General features: G+C 42.9%; 1 protein-coding gene across 7 annotated transcripts in view; it reads left to right on the top strand.

The window, feature by feature from the left end:
* PPP4R3B (protein phosphatase 4 regulatory subunit 3B) overlaps positions 1 to 21,350 on the top strand; it is a 428,645-nt gene that overhangs the window by 53,484 nt on the left and 353,811 nt on the right. For all 7 annotated transcript variants that reach the window (XM_069234360.1, XM_069234358.1, XM_069234359.1 and 4 more), the window contains exons 4-5: positions 1,222 to 1,845; positions 15,236 to 15,313. In XM_069234360.1, coding sequence (XP_069090461.1) covers positions 1,222 to 1,845; positions 15,236 to 15,313 — 702 coding nt within the window. The remainder of the gene's footprint in view (positions 1 to 1,221; positions 1,846 to 15,235; positions 15,314 to 21,350) is intronic.

Here is a 21,350-nt window from a genome sequence, read left to right as displayed (position 1 = left end):
TGGTCATGGACATTTCCTTATTTCTCTCCCAACATGGACATGTCGGACTTTTTGTTTCTTTAGTCAGATATGTAGGTACACCTGTTCTGCAGTATGACCGGTCATGCAGACTCCGAAAACAAGGTTATGCATCCAACTCATCAATACAGAAATTTAGCATTTAGAAACCTAAGATCCTTTGCTTTCTTGAGAGAGAAAAGAAGATGGAAATAATTGGCTTACTATGTGTATCACATCAAAGTTCTATCCACTTCTTGCATCAGCACAAGACATTACATTCTAGTATAAAATGCATACTAAGAATTCCCAATTAAAAAAAAAAAAAAAATCCTCAAACCTCTTTTAGTTAAACCCAGAAAAGTCTGAATTCACATTGACTGAGTACACCACCAAAACTACAGTGCAGACCGTTATGTGGAATTAAGTATTCCTTGGTTATCTCCATTTCTTACCCAAAAAGTTAAATCCCTTGGCTTTTGGATTGACTCGGAGTTCTCTGCAAAATACTTGAGTTTACATTGAAATACTCAATCTCTACACCTTTAAAAAGATTCAGATCTCTCCTAACTAGAATTCTTCAATGTAACATCTTAATAGGCTACTTCTGGAGACCAGAGGTGAAGGTTGAACTTGCTTGCCTTATCTTAAAAGCTCTTGAATATTAACACACATCAAATCTCTACTCCATATTCGTGTAGTAGGAGGTTCTACAAACCTCAGAAGCCAAAGTTTTTTTGCTAGAAACGAAAAAAATTAAATCCCACTGTGCTGAGACTAAATCCTTTTCTGGTGCTGTTAACCACTTTTGACTCTCTCATTGAGGATTTGTGGTACCCAGAAAACATTTATTTTCTGAATTTAAAAAACAAAACAAAAAAACAACCTGAAAACTATTACTCAGCTCTCACATAATCGTTGAATCCTTTTTGTTTCTTTGCTCACCAACAAATGGACAGTTGATCTTTTTTCTTTGCATAATCTACTTTCCCTTCTTTGTCCCTTCCCTAAACACCTTAATTTGCTCTTTGACCTCGACTAGTGAAATACGTTTATAAAATTCTTATTTTTCAATGTTCTCTCTTTCTTCAAACCATAGTCTCATGTTTTTGTTGAAATAAAGGAACACAGACCCCTTTTTGGGTTACGATTTTAGATTTTCTCCATGTGTCTTTCTAATCTTTTTATTCAAAGGAAGTAATACATTGTGCCTTTGTCTCATAGGTTCAAGGTAAGGATCCATCTGTGGAAGTTACTCAAGACCTCATTGATGAGTCTGAAGAGGATCGCTTTGAAGAGATGCCAGAAACTAGTCATTTGATTGACCTTCCTACCTGTGAACTCGACAAACTTGAAGAAATTGCTGACCTTGTTACATCTGTTCTATCCTCTCCTATTCGTAGAGAAAAGTTGGCACTTGCCTTGGAGAATGAAGGCTACATAAAAAAACTGTTGCAGCTCTTTCAGACTTGTGAGAACCTAGATAACTCTGAAGGCTTGCATCATTTATATGAAATTATTAGAGGGATTTTATTCCTCAACAAAGCAACACTGTTTGAAGTAATGTTTTCAGATGAGTGTATTATGGATGTTGTAGGATGCCTAGAATATGATCCTGCAATGGCTCAACCTAAAAGCCATAGGGAGTTTTTGACCAAAACTGCTAAATTTAAAGAGGTTATTCCTATAACGGACTCCGAACTTAGGCAGAAGATCCATCAGACCTACAGGGTACAGTACATACAGGACATCATCTTGCCAACACCATCAGTTTTTGAAGAGAACTTTCTTTCCACTCTAACTTCATTTATTTTTTTCAACAAAGTTGAGATTGTTAGCATGTTACAGGTAAGAGTGCTCCACGTATTAGAATGTAACTTTCTAAGCAATCGTCTTGAAAGACTTAATAATTGTCAACATTATATGTATGTTATTTTTGATCCTTATTAAATGGCCTTTGTTTTTGCAAAGGTGTTTATAAAAGAAAACGTAAGCTTGTTTAAAGCTTAAACAGCTAAATAACTTAATTTAGAAGGTGACTATTTCCAGCTTTCCAGTGTAACTACCCATCTATTGTGTAAGTAATGAGCCTTTGAAATTTCATAAGCTATTCCTCAGATAATGTTCGCTTCTGTCACATTTGAGCAAAGTTGAGCCGTAGTAAAAGTTGTTCATGGGTGTCAATGAATAGTGCATCGAAGTTGTGGTACATTTAATGATTTTAAGTGTCTGAGAAGTAAGGTGGAATTATCTCCCCTAACAAATGTACTTGTCCAATTGCCCTTCCGAAAACAACTTAATCTCGCCTACTTTGTAAACACCTGCAGGTAGTGTGCAGATATTCTGTGGACAAAAGTATCCAGACCAGACATTACTTCCCCGGTCAAAATATAAGTACTAACTAGGATAGCACGAAAGAACACTGACTGCCACCCACCCCCTTTCTAGAGAGACGTTATTGCATGAAGTAACTAACATATTAACACGAGAGCACTTAATTTTCAGCCATTGTTAAAATTGGATTGTGGATAAGTGTGCTGTGCCAAAATAGTCTGTTTTATGTGTCCTAGATTCCGGCTTCAAGGTGAACAACTTTTACTAAATCTCTGCTCAAATGTTGCTTGAGATTTTACTTAGGAATGACTGAGACAAAATTTGGTACAAATTTGAATGTTGTGGTGTGAATTAGATGTCTTAGAAAGGTATATACACATATGTATGTTCGATGGCATGTGTAGCTGCAGATACACATGCTATGCATAGCTCTTCCCACATCTAGTGTTGGGCTCGGAGTGTTACAAGTTGTTTGTCTTAGAAGAAGTCTTTTCGGATTCACAGGATTGAGTGGTGACTCCTCTTGGTTTCAGTGTGCATGGGCATTGACTCCATTGTTACATTTTTTTCTTTCTGCTGTCTGGTTTGGACCTGTTTCCTCTCCCTCCGAGATTTCGATTTGGAAAACCTCAGAAAACCTTCTTATTCGTTGGTATTGTTTCGATCGCGTTCCCCATCTGGCATCGAACCGGTAGTACCGTCTGAACCTTCATTTCGCCCTTTGGGGCACGTGCACCCAACTCTGGCCTACCGCGTGGAAAGCCTGATGGATCGGACTCCATTCCGATTCTGTCCTCGGTGCCACGCGAAGTACCCATATACAGACCAACACCTCGTTTGTAATTTGTGCCTTTCTCCAGACCATCGGGAGGAAGATTGCTAGGCCTGTTAATCATTACGATCAAAGAAGACCCTGAGGGATCGCAGAGCCCGAAGACTCGAAATGGCGTCAAAAAGCAGCGAACATCTCGACGTTATGGAGGAAGAGCAGGCGCAGACGGCAGTCTCCATCCGAGACACAGACTCTGAACAGGAATCGGAAGGCGACAGACCCATCACAGCTGGCCAGCATGTGAGAACGTCTGCACCTACACCCCTGCAGAAAAAACATTCAAAGGCCTTGGGTACACCACTGCCGGAAGGCCATGGTTCGGCCTGAAAAATGACTGCTGGCGACTGTCTTTCGGGGTCAGCACCGAAAAAAAAGCCACTCCTCCGTCCACCTCTGAGTCGAGCAAATCCATTAAAAACACCACTTCAGACTCCGGTAAAAGACCCCATTTCTCGGAGCCGAAAACTCTGCAGTCGGCTTTGGAACCGAGACATCCGACTACTTTTTCGGGACCGAAAAAGATACACACCTCGAAGCCGAACAAAATCCTCATATAGAGAGGAACAAGGACTTTCCAAAAGATTAAAACAAATTGAAAAGCCCATCATGGAATTTCATAAGACTTCTGAAGAAGACTGAGATTGAACCAATATTACAAACTATGGATGAGAGACAGTCTTGAATCCATATTCATAAGGAGAGAGGAAGAATCATCAATGTACCCCCTTTAAAAACCGAAAGAAGGCTGGCTTTCCAGGAGGAATTAGACTCAAAAACCAGAAAAAGAAGCCACTACCTCTACATACTTCTCCTACTCGATCTCCACAGCTCTTTCTCACCTCAAAATAGCCCACCACCGTTGCCTTCTCCAACACATTCTTTATACTCACATGGAGATACAGCAGATCCATGGGACCTCTATGACCCTAATCCCTTCCCGGACAATGATCCAGACCTTCACCCATCCAAACCTTCTCCTCCAGAAGACACCACTGCATTCACCCAAGTAATATCTAGGGCAGCAGCTTATCATGGAGTAGCCGTGCATTCTGAGACATTAGAAGAAGACTTTTTTTATTTAATACACTGTCTTCTACTTATTCCAGGTACCAGTGTCTCCCAATGTTACCAGGAATGGTTAAACATGCAGACCACATTTTTAATGAACCTGTCAAAGCTAGGATCATCACCCCTAAAATTGATTAAAAAGTGTAAGCCTGCCCCTACTGACCCAGAGTATATCACTCGTCCTGTCCCCCCAGACTCAGTAGTAGTTAGTACGGCAAGGAAAAGGGCAAACAGCCAGTAATCATGAGACACACCTCCTCCTGATAAGGAGAATAGAAAATTTGATGCAGCTGGGAAGAGTTGCCACACAAGCAGCAAACCAGTGAAGACTTGTCAATTCTCAGGTACTTCTAGCCAGGTATGAAAGGGCCCTTTGGGACGAAATGCAAGATCTTATACAGCAGCTCCCAAAGGAGCATCAAAAAAAGAGAACAACAAGTGGTGGAAGTGGGACAAGCTATCAGCAGTAATCAAATAAGGTCTGCCCTCGATGCTGCTGATACAGCTGCAAGGAGTGTAAATACTGCTATCACAATTAGAAGACATGCATGGCTACGCTCCTGGTTTTAAACTAGAAATTCAGCAGGCAGTACTTAATATGCCTTTTGTGAAGAATCATCTCTTTGGCCCAGAAGTAGACACCACTATTGAGAAACTGAGGAAGTACTGTGAAAGCAATGGGCACTTTATACACCACCCCATATAGAGGCTCCTTTCGCAGACCACCGTTTGGAAGAGGTTTAAAGCCACAATCCTCAGATGCTTCCATCTCCCAAACAAAACAGGGCCTACAAACCCAATATCAAAGAGGTGGGTTTAGAGGATCCTATAGAGGACAGTATTTCAGAAACAGAGGTAAATTCCAAACCTCTAAGCAGACCACAACCTAAACAGTGACTTCCTTCTCTCCCTTCCAGTCAACACATATCCTGCGTGGGGGGAGGGGGTGACTACAGCAATTCCACTCTCCTTGGCAAAATATCACTACAGACAATTGGGTATTATCAATTATTCGCAATGGCTATTGCCTAGAATTAATCTCCACCCCTCCAAACATTCCACCACGATACCACAAGTTGTCCCCAGAACACACCGTTCTGTTACAACAAGAGGTAGAATCTCTACTATTAAATCAAGCAATAGAATTGGTTCCACATAGTCAACAAGGAACAGGAGTATACTCACTATACTCCCTCATTCCCAAAAAAGACTGCACCCTCAGGCCCATCTGGACCACAGGCCCCTCAATCTATACATCCTTTCAGAACATTTTCACATGGTAACTCTGCAAGATGTCATTCCACTACTACAAAAACAAGATTACATGACTGCTTTAGACCTCAAAGATGCATATTTCCACATACCCATCCATTCAGCTCACAGAAAATACCTCAGGTTTGTCATAGCAGGTAAACACTACCAGTTCAAGGTGTTGCCATTTGGCATAACAACAGCTCCAAGAGTGTTCACAAAGTGTCTAGCAGTAGTTGCAGCGTACTTAAGGAGACAACACATCCATGTCTTTCCATATCTAGACGATTGGCTAATAAAATCAAGCAATTTTACACAATGCCAACAACACATTCATTACGTAATAGAAACCTTGCACACCCTAGGGTTCACTCTAAATTACCAAAAGTCACACCTTCAGCCAGCACAGGTACAACCTTACCTAGGTGCTATCCTAAATTCTCAACAAGCCCTAGTGTATCCAAATATACAAAGGATACAAGCTTTCCAAAATCTCATCCCACTCATACAGCTAAATCAACAATACACTGTGAGATTTATCATGAAGATTCTAGTAATGATGGCATCATGCATAGCTATAGTCCCAGATGCAAGACTAAAGATGAGGCCCTTACAACAATGCCACTCACAACAATGGTCACAGGCACAAGGTCAACTTCAAGATCTAGTGTTGATGGACTGCCAAACACCTATGTCCCTTCAGTGGTGTAATCGCAGCAATCTAATAAAGGGGCGGTCATTTCAACGCCCTGTGCCTCAGACCATAATCACAACAGACACATCAAAGATCGGTTGGGGAGCTCACCTCAACAATCAGACCATTCACGGGCATTAGGATGTCAAACAGAAGCAGCTACACATAAACCACTTAGAATTATTAGCTGTATTTCTTGCCCTAAAAGCGTTTCAACCTCTTCTCAAACAGAAGAATGTTCTCATAAAAACAGACATGACAACCATGTATTACCTCAACAAACAAGGCGGGACACATTCATCTCAACTGTCCCTTATAGCCCAAACAATTTGGAAATGGGCGATTCACAATCAAATTCATTTACTAGCACAATATATTCCAGGGATAGACAATCAGTTGGTAGATCTCCTAAGCAGAAATCACCAACAAACACACGAATGGGAGATTCACTCCCAACTACTTCCAAAGTACCTTCAAAAGTGGGGAACACCAGACATAGATCTATTCGCAACAAGCTAAAATGTAAAATGCCAAAACTTCACGTCCAGACACCCACATCCCCTATCTAGGGGCAATGCTCTATGGATCAATTGCTCAGGGATATTTGCTTTCGCTTCCCCCCCCCCCACTCCTTCACTTTCTGGTCAGCAAACTACGTCAAATGTCACTCACCGTGATACTCAGAGCACCAACATGGGCACACCAGCATAGGTGCATAACACTTCTAGATCTGTCTGTAGTACCACATTCCAAACTCCTAAACAAACCAGATTTGTTAACACAGAACAAAGGTCAAATCAGGCACCCAAACCCCAGTGCACTCAATCTAGCGATTTGTCTCCTGAAGTCATAGAATTTGGTTATCTAAAGCTTCCACCAGAATGTATGGAAGTAATTAAACCAGCACGTAAACCTACTACTATGCAATGCTACGCAAACAAGTGGAAAGATTTTTTTTTCTATTGCTGATCTAAAAACATCGAACCACTTACAGCATCTATACAACATATTGTATCCTATTTACTTCATTTGCAGAAATCAAATTTAGCTTTCTCATCCATCAAAATACACCTTACTGCAATATCTGCATACTTACAGACTATTCAGCACTCTTCTCTATTCAGAGTTCCTGTTATTAAAGCCTTCATGGAAGGATTAAAACGCATTAGTCTACCTACAACACCACCTGTTCCATTGTGGAATCTAAATATAGTACTCATCAGACTCATGGGACCACCTTTTGAACCCATGCACTATTGTCAAATACAATTTCTAACATGGAAAGTTGCCTTTTTTGTAGCTATTACTTCTTTAAGAAGAGTTAGTGAAATACAAATGTTCACTTGTGAGGAACCTTTTTTTTCAAGTACACAAACATAAAGTTGTACTTAGAACAAATCTAAAATCCCTACCAAAAGTAGTATCTCCTCTTCACATCAACCAAACTGGAATTGCCAGTCTTCTTTCCACAGTCAGACTCTGTGCCAGAAAGAGCTCTTCATACCCTGGACCTCAGAAGAGCTCTTATGTACTGTCTAGATAGAACTAAAGATTTTAGGAAAACAAAACAACTTTTCGTTTCTTTCCAACAACCACATAAAGGCAATCCTATATCAAAACAAGGATTAGCAAGATTGATTGTTAGATGCATAAAAACATGCTACATAAAAGCAAAAAGACACCTTCTAATCACTCCTAGAGCACATTCTACAAAAAGAAAGGTGCATCAATGGCATTTTTAGGGATCATACTAATGGTTGAGATACGTAAAGGAGCCACATGGTCAACTCACCATAATTTTACAAAACACTACTGTGTTGATGTTTTCTCACAGCAACAAGCCAGTGTAGGCCAAGCTGTCTCAAGGACATTATTTCAAACAACTTCAACTCCTACAGGCTAGCCACCGCTTTGTGGGAGGACTGACTGCTTTTTAGTCTTTGCATAGCATGTGTATCTGCAGCTACACATGCCTTTGAATGGAAAATGTTACTTACCCGCGTACATCTGTTCGTGGCATGTAGTGCTGCAGATTCACATGTGCCCTCCCTCCTCCCCGGAAGCCTGTAGTCTAAGTTTTTTACATTTGTACATATGTATATACATTTACAATTTCATGGACATCTCTTTGTATTCTTATACTCTCACTCCTTCCTTCACCCTTTGCGGGAAAACAATCTAACAGTGGAGTTGATGGCCATTGCCACTGAATCCGGAGGAGGAGTCACTCGCTCCCGTGACTCCGAAAAGACTTAAAAAAAAAAAACAACTTGTAACACTCCGAACTCAACACTAGATGTCGGAAGAGCTATGCATAGCATGTGAATGTGCAGTACTACATGCCACGAACAGATGTACACTGGGTAAGGGACATTATATATATATATATATATATATATATATATATATATATATATATATATATATATGTTCGATGGCACATGCTGTGCACAGTCCGCCATCTGGTGTTGGGCTCGGAGTGTTACAAGTTGTTTTTCTTCGAAGAAGTCTTTTCGAGTCACGAGACCGAGGGACTCCTCCCATTTCGACTCCATTGCGCATGGGCGTCGACTCCATCTTAGATTGTTTTTTTTCCGCCATCGGGTTCGGACGTGTTCCTTTTCGCTCTGTGTTTCGGGTCGGAAAGTTAGTTAGAATCTCGGAAAAAATCGTCTGTATTGTTTGCGTTCGGTATCTGGTTAGTTAGAACAAATCGACACCGAATTTTGAAGACCTCCGGTGGCCCTTTGGGGTTTTTTCGATCCCCTGTCGGGGCCTGGTCGGCCCGGCCACGTGCGACTTCAAGGCTGATGGAACGGACCCCATTCCGCTTCTGCCCAAAATGCCATAACAAGTATCCGTATACGGATCAGCATCTGGTCTGTAACTTGTGCTTGTCCCCCGAGCACAAGGAGGATACTTGTGAAGCCTGTCGAGCGTTTCGGTCGAGGAAGACGCTGAGAGACCGAAGAGCCAGGAGACTACAAATGGCGTACACGCCGACAGGTCAAGAACGTTTCGAGGAGGAAGAAGAAGCTTTCTCCATCCGCGAGTCGGATTCTGAAGAACTCGACGCCGAAGAAACACACCAAACCGTGAGTAAGACGTCGAAAATCAAGACTCGCAAGAAGTCCACAAAAGCCCAGGGGCCACCACCGCCAACAGGCCATGGCTTAACCCGAAAACTAGGTGACCGATCCAAGGCACCGAAAAAGGGCATGCTGGTGTCGAAGTCATCCGACTCCGGTCGAGATACCGCCACACAGCAACCTCGGAGCCGAGACAGCGGCTCCGAGAAACTTCGGCACAGAGACAGCGGCACCGAAGAATTTCGGCACCGAGACACCACGCCGAAAACAAAGAAGGTTTCTTCGGAGCCTAAAAAGACTTCCGAAAAGATTTCGGTTCCGAAACATCCAGCCCCGGAGCCGAAAACTAGTTCCTATACAGAAGAATATGGATTAACCTCCCAATTACATAGATTTGGAGAGGAGCTTCAAGCGGTAGAGCCTGACTACACGCAAAGAAGGCTTCATATTCATGAGGACACAGGGAAGATAACCACTCTTCCCCCAATCAAAATATAAAGGAAACTTGCCTTTCAACAAAAGGACAAGCAACCACAGGCAAAAGTGGCAAGAAAAACAACCCCGCCACCGTCTCCACCACCATCAACACATGCATCACCAGCAACAACTCCACCACTGATGCACTCACCAGCTCATACTACAATGAGTCAGGATGATCCCGATGCATGGGACCTTTATGATGCTCCAGTGTCTGACAACAGCCCAGACTCCTATCCCACAAAACCGTCACCACCTGAGGACAGTACATCCTACACACAGGTGGTCGCAAGGGCAGCCGAATTTCACAACGTCACCTTACATTCTGAACCAATTGAGGATGACTTTCTGTTTAACACCCTATCCTCCACCCATAGCCAGTACCAAAGCCTTCCCATGCTCCCAGGAATTCTAAAACATTCAAAGCAAATATTTCAGGATCCAGTTAAAGGCAGAGCCATAACTCCAAGGGTGGAGAAAAAGTACAAGCCACCACCAACAGATCCAATCTATATTACAACACAACTAACACCAGACTCAGTAGTTGTCTGGGCAGCTCGTAAGAGAGCCAACTCTCATACCTCAGGAGACGCACCACCTCCAGACAAAGAGAGCCGCAAATTTGATGCTGCGGGAAAAAGGGTTGCAGCACAAGCAGCAAATCAATGGCGTATTGCCAATTCACAAGCACTTTTGGCAAGATACGACTGAGCTCATTGGGATGAAATGCAACATTTCATCGAACACTTACCCAAGGAGTTCCAAAAAAGGGCGCAACAGGTGGTAGAAGAGGGACAAAGTATCTCAAATAATCAGATACGGTCTTCCATGGATGCAGCAGATACAGCTGCAAGGACAATAAACACTGCAATCACGATACGAAGGCACGCATGGCTGCGCACTTCAGGGTTCAAGCCGGAAATCCAACAAGCTGTGCTCAATATGCCATTTAATGAACAGCAATTGTTTGGGCCGGAGGTTGACACTGCCATTGAGAAACTCAAAAAAGACACCGATACAGCCAAAGCCATGGGCTTACTCTACTCCCTGCAGAGCAGAGGCACATTTCGGAAAACACCTTTTAGGGGAGGGTTTCGAGGTCAACCCACAGAAACCACAACCTCACAAACAAGGCCTACTTACTAGGGTCAATATCAGAGGGGAGGTTTTCGGGGACAATATAGAGGGGGCCAATTCCCAAGAAATCGAGAAATTCCAAGGCCCCAAAACTCCTCAAAATAAACAGTGACTCACAAGTCACACAACCCCATCACATAACACCTGTGGGGGGAAGACTAAGCCAATTTTACAAACTTTGGGAGGAAATAACGGACACCTGGGTCTTAGCAATTATCCAGCATGGTTATTGCATAGAATTTCACCAATTCCCTCCAAACGTCCCACCGAAAACACACAATATGTCAAAACAACATATAGATCTTCTAGGACTAGAAGTTCAAGCATTGCTACAAAAGGACGCAATAGAATTAGTGCCAAATCTACAAAAAAAACACAGGCGTTCACTCACTGCACTTTCTAATACCCAAAAAGGACAAAACTCTGAGACCAATACTAGATCTCAGAACACTAAATACCTACATCCAATCAGACCACTTTCACATGGTCACGTTACAAGACGTAATCCCACTGCTCAAACAGCAAGATTACATGACAACATTAGACCTAAAAGATGCGTATTTCCATATACCAATACATCCTTCACACAGGAAATACCTAAGGTTCGTATTCCAAGGAATACATTACCAATTCAAAGTGTTGCCATTGGGAATAACCACTGCGCCAAGAGTTTTTACAAAATGCCTGGCAGTAGTAGCTGCACATATCAGAAGGCAGCAAATACATGTGTTCCCGTACTTAGACGACTGGTTAATCAAAACCAACACGCTAAGACAATGTTCACAGCACACAAACTACGTCATACAGACCCTTCACAGTCTAGGTTTCTCGATCAACTACGCGAAGTCACACCTTTTGCCGTGTCAAACACAGCAATACTTAGGAGCGACAATCAACACAGCAAAAGGGATTGCCACTCCAAGTCCACAAAGGGTTCAAACATTTCACAAGGTAATACAGGCCATGTATCCAACACAAAAGATACAAGTCAAAATGGTAATGAAACTCCTAGGCATGATGTCTTCATGCATAGCCATTGTCCCAAACGCAAGATTGCACATGCAGCCCTTACAACAGTGCCTAGCATCACAATGGTCACAAGCACAGGGTCAACTTCTAGATCTGGTGTTGATAGACCGCCAAACATACATCTCGCTTCTATGGTGGAACAGTACAAATTTAAACCGAGGGCGGCCTTTCCAAGACCCAGTGCCACAATACGTCATAACGACGGATGCTTCCATGACCGGGTGGGGAGCACACCTCAATCAACACAGCATCCAAGGACAATGGGGCATACTTTAGAGGCAGTTTCACATAAATCACTTAGAACTGTTAGCAGTATTTCTAGCGCTGAAAGCATTTCAACCCATAATAACCCAAAAATACATTCTTGTCAAAACAGACAACATGACAACAATGTATTATCTAAACAAACAAGGAGGGACACACTCAACACAGTTGTGCCTCCTAACACAAAAAATATGGCATTGGGCGATTCACAACCACTTTCGCCTAATAGCACAATTTATTCCAGGGATTCAGAACCAGTTGGCAGACAATCTCTCTTGAGATCACCAACAAACCCACGAATGGTAAATTCACCCCCAAATACTAAACAATTACTTTCACATTTGGGGAACACCTCAAATAGATCTATTTGCAACAAAAGAAAACTCAAAATGCCAAAACTTCGCATCCAGGTACCCACAAGATCAATCCCAAGGCAATGCTCTATGGATGAACTGGTCAGGGATATTTGCGTACGCTTTTCCCCCTCTCCTTCCATATCTAGTAAACAGGTTGAGTCAAAACAAACTCATACTAATAGCACCAACATGGGCAAGGCAACCTTGGTACACAACACTACTAGACCTTTCAGTAGTGCCTCATGTCAAACTACCCAACAGACCAGATCTGTTAACACAACACAAACAACAGATCCGACATCCAAATCCAGCATTGTTGAATCTAGCAATTTGGCTCCTGAAATCCTAGAATTCGGGCACTTAGACCTCACACAGGAATGTATGGAGGTCATAAAACAAGCTATAAAACCTACCACTAGACACTGCTATGCAAATAAGTGGAAAAGATTTGTTTATTACTGCCATAATAATCAAATTCAACCTTTACACGCATCTGCAAAAGAAATAGGATACTTACTACATTTGCAAAAATCTAACCTAGCTTTCTCTTCTATTAAAATACATTTTACGGCAATTTCTGCTTACCTACAAATTACGCACTCAATTTCATTGTTTAGGATACCAGTCATAAAGGCGTTTATGGAAGGTCTAAAGAGAATTATACCACCAAGAACACCACCAGTTCCTTCATGGAACCTCAACATTGTCCTAACACGACTCATGGGTCCACCTTTTGAGCCCATGCACTCTTGTGAAATGCAATACTTAACGTGGAAAGTTGCATGTTTAATTGCCATCACATCTCTAAGAAGAGTGAGTGAGATTCAAGCATTTACCATTCAAGAACCATTTATTCAAATACACAAAAATAAAGTTGTTCTACGGACCAATCCTAAATTTTCACCAAAAGTAATCTCACCGTTCCACCTAAATCAAACGGTAGAATTACCAGTGTTCTTCCCACAACCAGATTCGGTAGCCGAAAGAGCACTACATACATTAGACATCAAAAGAGCACTAATGTACTACATTGACAGAACAAAACTAATTCGAAAGACAAAACAATTAATTATCGCCTTTCAAAAACCTCATACAGGAAATCCAATTTCAAAACAAGGCATTGCTAGATGGATAGTTAAGTGCATTCAAACCTGCTATCTTAAAGCTAAAAGAGAACTGCCTATTACACCAAAGGCACACTCAACCAGAAAGAAAGGTGCTACCATGGTCTTTCTAGGAAATATTCCAATGAACAAAATATGTAAGGCAGCAACATGGTCTACGCCTCATACATTTACCAAGCACTACTGTGTAGATGTGCTAACTGCACAACAAGCAACAGTAGGTCAAGCTGTATTAAGAACATTATTTCAAACTACTTCAACTCCTACAGGCTGAACCACCGCTTTTGGGGAGATAACTGCTTACTAGTCTATGCACAGCATGTGTATCTGCAGCTACACATGCCATCAAACGGAAAATGTCACTTACCCAGTGTACATCTGTTCGTGGCATTAGTCGCTGCAGATACACATGCGCCCACCCGCCTCCCCGGGAGCCTGTAGCCGTTTAGAAGTAGATCTTAAACATTTGTACATTTGTAAATATATTACTTAAAACTTTATTATGTACATACGCATTCACTCCATTGCATGGGCACAATTACTAGCATACACAACTCCTACCTCACCCTCTGCGGGCAAAACAATCTAAGATGGAGTCGACGCCCATGCGCAATGGAGTCGAAATGGGAGGAGTCCCTCGGTCTCGTGACTCGAAAAGACTTCTTCGAAGAAAAACAACTTGTAACACTCCGAGCCCAACACCAGATGGCGGACTGTGCACAGCATGTGAATCTGCAGCGACTAATGCCACGAACAGATGTACACTGGGTAAGTGACATTTTCCATATATATATATATATATATCTGTACATGTAACTATCAGAGGGGTGCACTTAGCTGTTTGGGTCAGTGCAGCCTAAAACGAGCATTGTGATAAGTTCCTTTAAACGTACACTGTGTAAATAAGTGCTGCCCATGATGTCAGAGTTCCTTTAATGAACCCTGCACATTAATATTACCAAATAGTCGGCATTGTGAGCCTGAGTTGTTATTGTTAATTGAGCTGAGAGTTGAAAGCAGGGCAACTGGATCTAGAACATCTGTACCATGATAAATCATGAAAGCCTGTTTGTGCTATATATGAACAGATGATACGTTGCTCTTCAAATGTCTGCTCATGAATATTTGGCCCGTACTTGTTCATTGTCAGTTGCTTCAGCATGTTGCATCCGTTTTGTTAAAATTATTTAACTGAAATAAACTGATAACTGGCATGGTGCAATTTCAGGTTGCTCCCTGTCATAAAGATGATCAACTGATTGTAAACTATACCTAAACACTGTATATACATGAGCAAATTTACAAAATGTGATGACTGTCTTTAGTTAATTTATAACTTAAAGGTGAGCCAAACTGCTTTGGGTTTTAATAATTTATCATGCAGTTTATTTTTCGGAAAACAGTGTTTTTTTTAAAGGGGGAAAATGGGCACTTGCTGTGCCTACATTGTTTCCATCCACAGCTTAGTTTCTCATGAAACATTTACACCCTTCCTGTGGCTCTCTTAATATTGTATTCATGCTACTGTGATTTAATGTTCAAGTGGATCACCCGTTTCTGTTATTATTTTGGGAAATATACAGGAAGATGAGAAATTTTTGTCAGAAGTCTTTGCACAATTAACCGATGAAGCTACAGATGATGACAAACGACGTGAATTGGTAAGCTAGTTTTTCTTAGACTCATTTTTAAATGTCAAAAAGGAAACTCTTATTTGCTTTTAGTTTACTTTTACGGAGTTGTCTGTCTGGCTGTGCCTAATGCAGCATGCTGGTGATTTGAGAAAATCTTAAAGGAATAATCTTTGCTGTCCAACCTCTATTACCCTTGTCCCGTCCACATCTTTAATGTATTCTTAAACGATATTAGTTAAAAGTGCTTTGTTGGTCTCTTAAGATAAATTAGGAATTGCAACTCTGTTCAGAGTGGGTGGGAGGTCAGTGGCTGACAGGAGCTTAGTTTGCCTCAACTGAGGTGGTTGAGGTCGTTTACCTCTGTCCTGGGATACAACGTATTGTAGTCTCACAAACTGGGCTAAAAACAGACCTTTCTGGTCTTGATCCTCAGCACTTCTCTGCCAGTGTTGCCACTTTCAAAGGTGGTTTAGTTGTAGGGTTGTCTATTCCCTGCAAGATCTCATGAAATACACATGTCCCTATGTTGCCTGCTTCCTTTCCCTTCTCTATTTAGTGTGACTTGAGCATAGATATTGGTACAGGTGAAGGATAGACACACGCAGATAACTAGATAGTAACCCATTTAGCATTTGCAACGCAATCGGTCTTGCATTTTTGAAAGTTAGAGCTCTTGGCATTGAGACTGGCAATTGTTTTTAACTTTTTTCTCCTTCTTTTTTTAATGTATTGGAGTGTTCATACGAATGGCAATAGTGCTATGCAAATAATCTTGCAGAGCTGGAGAACCGGGAAATGGGTAATGAGGCAGGGAAGACAAGAGTAATAGTGTAGCTGAGAAAAAAAAAATAACACCATCCTGGAAAAAGCAAACACTCATAAAGAATACAAGATTAAGTAAAGCATGTGTAATGTGAGCAGGAACAACATGGTTACGTTAATGCTTTTACACTTGTAATATGCTGGCTGAAAACAGCCCGGAACATTTAATATTCTGATGCGCATGAAGCAGGGAAAGAGTGCAGTACCACAGCCTGTGCCTAGGTGTCCCTTGTGACCTCTTTTGGCCATATAAGGTATTCCACTCTGCAGTCGTGAATTGAACACATTTCCATTTGTGAATAGGCTGTAAACTGTGCTGGCTCTAGGGTGGTGCGACTGATCACACCACACCAGGTTTTGACTCCGGGGGGGGGTGCAGTTTTTGCAAATGTATTATCATTTTAAAAGCACCTGGTGTTGGCATTTCTTGCCACAAGCTATTTTCAAGCAACAATAAACATTTTAGCATAACTCCTTGATTAATATTCTTTCTGGAGAGAGATTGGAAATCTGTCTAGTGGAAGTTTTGACTATTTTAAGGTAGCGCAGAGGGTTAATAGGTCAAGGGTGGAACTCGCAAGATAGGGTGAGGTTTCTCACACATTCTTTGTATTATTAAAGATGTTTGTTTTTGCAATACTAAGCTACCCAATGCTTTGTATGTCACCACACAGAAAATAAGTCTGGCAAGATGGGGTGAATAATACAGTCTGTCTTGTGGAAAACAGTGCCCATGTACTGTCCTGGCTAGGATGTTCTGATCAAAACAAAGTAATATTATTTTCCAGTGGAAAGTATTACATCATGTACCACGCCTCATATTGTCAATCTCACACATTATGCAGCCACATTTTACACAGGTGGTGCTTGAACAGCTTTATTACATGATTTAAGTGCCTTTCTTTTTAAAATGCACTGTAACCATAATTCTACAAAGAACGTCTATACATCTGCTGTACAGCCATATCAAGTGAGTGAGCAGTATTCCTTGTGCACATGATTCCCACTCCATTAAGCACTACTGTCCGAGGCAATCTCGAAAGTAACTATGACTCCATATTAGGAAATGAGGCAAACATTTTTTTAGTTGTTATTGAATACACAAATGACAGTTTGGTCAACTCTGTGTGCTCGCACGTATATTAGACTCTCTTCTCCAAAAGTATTCAGAGAGCTCACCGTCCGAATGAATGTTTTTTTGCTAGCAAAAGCATGCCCTGCAATAATTACTGAAAATCTCGGAAACCAGATTCAAGGGCAAACTGCCATTTGTGAGCAATTATCCGAAATAACTTAATAGAATGAAGGCCAGCATGTAAACAGTTGGCTTTGTATAGCCTGGACATGAATTGACCTTGCTGCATCAAGCTAACATCCATTGCTTTTAAGCAGTTCGCAAATTCCGTACACTGTCTATTTGAAAGCACCGATCCAAATTCGAACAGTAATTGTTCGGTAAATCCCAGCAATAAACAAACCTGTTTTGCGTGTGTTTTCTTCACTTAAGAGGTTACAGGTCTGCTGGTTCTGGCCGAAACAATGTTGACACAGTTGCACACTGAATTATTACATGCTGATTGTAAGGAAATGGCTCCCTGTTGCAGTTACCCCCCACTTTTTGCCTGATACTGATGCTGACTTGACTGAGATGTGTGCTGGGACCCTGCTAACCAGGCCCCAGCACCAGTGTTCTTTCACCTAAAATGTACAATTGTCTCCACAATTGGCACAACCCTGGCACCCAGGTAAGTCCCCTGTAACTGGTACCCCTGGTATCAAGGGCCCTGATGCCAGGAAAGGTCTCTAAGGGCTGCAGCATGTCTTATGCCACCCTAAGGACCCCCTCACTCAGCACAGACACACTGCTTGACAGCTTGTGTGTGTTGGTGGGGAGAAAATGACTAAGTCGACATGGCACTCCCCTCAGGGTGCCATGCCAACCTCACACTGCCTGTGGCATAGGTAAGTCACCCCTCTAGCAGGCCTTACAGCCCTAAGGCAGGGTGCACTGTACCACAGGTGAGGGCATAGGTGCATGAGCACTATGCCCCTACAGTGTCTAAGCAAAACCTTAGACATTGTAAGTGCAGGGTAGCCATGAGAGTATATGGCCTGGGAGTCTGTCAAACACGAACTCCACAGCTCCACAATGGCTACACTGAATACTGGGGAGTTTGGTATCAAACTTCTCAGAATAATAAACCCACACTGATGCCAGTGTTGGATTTATTATAAAATGCACACAGAGGGCATCTTAGAGATGCCCCCTGTATTTTACCCAATTGTTCAGTGCAGGACTGACTGGTCTGTGCCAGCCTGCTGCTGAGAGACGAGTTTCTGACCCCATGTGGTTGAGGGCCTTTGTGCTCTCTGAGGACAGAAACAAAAGCCTGCTCTGGGTGGAGGTGCTTCACACCTCCCCCTGCAGGAACTGTAACACCTAGCAGTGAGCCTCAAAGGCTCAGGCTTCGTGTTACAATGCCCCAGGGCACTCCAGCTAGTGGAGCTGCCCGCCCCCTGGACACAGCCCCTACTTTTGGCAGCAAGTCCAGGAGAGATAATGAGAAAAACAAGGAGTCACTCACCAGTCAGGACAGCCCCTAAGGTGTCCTGAGCTGAGGTGACCCCTGCCTTTAGAAATCCTCCATCTTGATTTTGGAGGATTCCCCCAATAGGAATAGGGATGTGCCCCCCTCCCCTCAGGGAGGAGGCACAAAGAGGGTGTAGCCACCCTCAAGGACAGTAGCCATTGGCTACTGCCCTCCCAGACCTAAACACACCCCTAAATTCAGTATTTAGGGGCTCCCCAGAACCTAGGAAATCAGATTCCTGCAACCTAAGACGAAGAAGGACTGCTGAGCTGAAAAACCTGCAAAGAAGACGGAGACACCAACTGCTTTGGCCCCAGTCCTACCGGCCTGTCTCCCCACTTCTAAAGACACTGATCCAGCGACGCTTTCCACAGGGTCCAGCGACCTCTGAAGCCTCAGAGGACTACCCTGCATCTAGAAGGACCAAGAACTCCCGAGGACAGCGGCTCTGCTCCACAAAGACTGCAACTTTGCAACAAAGAAGCAACTTTGAAACAACACATGTTTCCCGCCGGAAGCGTGAGACTTTGCACTCTGCACCCGACGCCCCCGGTTCGACTTGTGGAGAACAAACACCACAGGGAGGACTCCCTGGCGACTACGAGACCGTGAGTAGCCAGAGTTGGCCCCTCTGAGCCCCCACAGTGATGCCTGCAGAGGGAATCCCGAGGCTCCCCCTGACCGCGACTGCCTGCTTCAAAGACCCGACACCTGGTAAAGACTCTGCATCCGCAGCCCCCAGGACCTGGAGGATCCGACCTTCAGTGCAGGAGCGACCCCCAGGTGGCCCTCTCCCTTGCCCAGGTGGTGGCTACCCCGAGGAGCGCCCCCCCCCCTTGCCTGCCAGCATCGCTGAAGAGACCCCTTAGTCTCCCATTGAAACCTATTGCGAACCCAACGCTTGTTTGCACACTGCACCCGGCCACCCCCGTGCCGCTGAGGGTGTACTTTTTGTGCTGACTGGTTCTCCCTATCCCCCCCCCCCGTGTCATACAAAACCCCCCTGGTCTGCCCTCCGAAGACGCGGGGACTTACCTGCTGGCAGACTGGAACCGGGGCACCCCCTTCTCCTTTGAAGCCTATGCGTTTTGGGCACCACTTTGACCTCTGCACCTGACCGGCCCTGAGCTGCTGGTGTGGTAACTTTGGGGTTGCCCTGAACCCCCAACGGTGGGCTACCTTGGACCCAATTTTGAACCCCGTAGGTGGTTTACTTACCTGCAAAAACTAACAAACACTTACCTCCCCCAGGAACTGTTGAAAATTGCACTGTCTAGTTTTAAAATAGTTATGTCATTTATGTGAAAACTGTATATGCTATTTTGCTAATTCAAAGTTCCTAAGTGAAGTACCTTTCATTTAAAGTATTACTTGTAAATCTTGAACCTGTGGTTCTTAAAATAAACTAAGAAAATATATTTTTCTATACAAAAACCTATTGGCCTGGAATTGTCTCTGAGTGTGTGTTCCTCATTTATTGCTTGTGTGTGTACAACAAATGCTTAACACTACCCTCTGATAAGCCTACTGCTCGACCACACTACCACAAAATAGAGCATTAGAATTATCTCTTTTTGCCACTATCTTACCTCTAAGGGGAACCCTTGGACTCTGTGCATACTATTCCTTACTTTGAAATCGTGCATACAGAGCCAACTTCCTACACTGATATTGGGTAACAGTGCGCAGTATTTTTCTGCCTTCTTAAAAAAACAAAAAAGCCAGACTGTTACATGCTTAAGTGGGTAGAGACCCTTCTGTCTACGTGTAGTCTCATACTGCAGTTAGCAGAACCATGGATATAAAAGAAGAGCAGCCTTCCACAATGTAACCCATCTTCTCAATGCCTGGCAGTAAATTATCTCCAGCCAGAAGAAATGCTGGAGTTCAGATACCTTAAATGAGTATTTAAAAAATCAGGATTTGGTTGAGTATCTGAGCTTCTTATTGTAAGCAGTGTCAACGCTGTACACTTCGTATCGGTTTAGCTCATGGCAGAGGACATTAAAAAAGAAAAACAAAACTCACTTTTTAGGTCAAGCCCAGCAGCATCCATACGCTGCTCTCAACACATTGTAAACTTTACAAGACATAGTAAAAAAATGAAAACAGCGCTCTGATTCTGTGCGTATGTGGATGGAGTGGAATGTTATTCAGTGAAGCGTGTGTTCGAGGTTAACCATAACAATGGTTCAGCTAGGATATGAGAGCGAAGCAAACAAGCAGCCTGAGAAGATTTATGGTCCGATGAGGGAGATAAGCTATGCACGGCGTGTGGATGTTGTGAGAGGGGTGGCAGGGAGAGGCCCTGGAAGAGAGACTCTGGATGCGAGGCTCTGCAAGTTTTAAGTGAATGTGCTTGTCATGTGCTGGTTTCTGGTTTGTGTAGTTTTACGCTGTGCATTCAGGTTATGAGGGAGGGGAGACCAGAGTAATACGATGGCTGGAAAAAAATAAATAGGTTACAACAGCCTGGAAAAAGCAAACACTCATAGAGAACGTTAGCTGAGAGCATAAATGCTCTGCAAATGAAAAGGGAAGCTTCCCCGAATACGAGGAGGAAACGAGAAAAAAAAAAAGTCTCTCAAAGAACCGATAAACAGGACAAAGAGTAATTATACAGTCGTTAGTCCCTGCTCCTAAAGAGAAAA

The sequence above is a fragment of the Pleurodeles waltl genome, chromosome 5 (genome assembly GCF_031143425.1).
Source record: "Pleurodeles waltl isolate 20211129_DDA chromosome 5, aPleWal1.hap1.20221129, whole genome shotgun sequence".
NCBI lineage: Eukaryota > Metazoa > Chordata > Amphibia > Caudata > Salamandridae > Pleurodeles > Pleurodeles waltl.
This window is presented reverse-complemented; position numbering and strand designations above follow the sequence as displayed.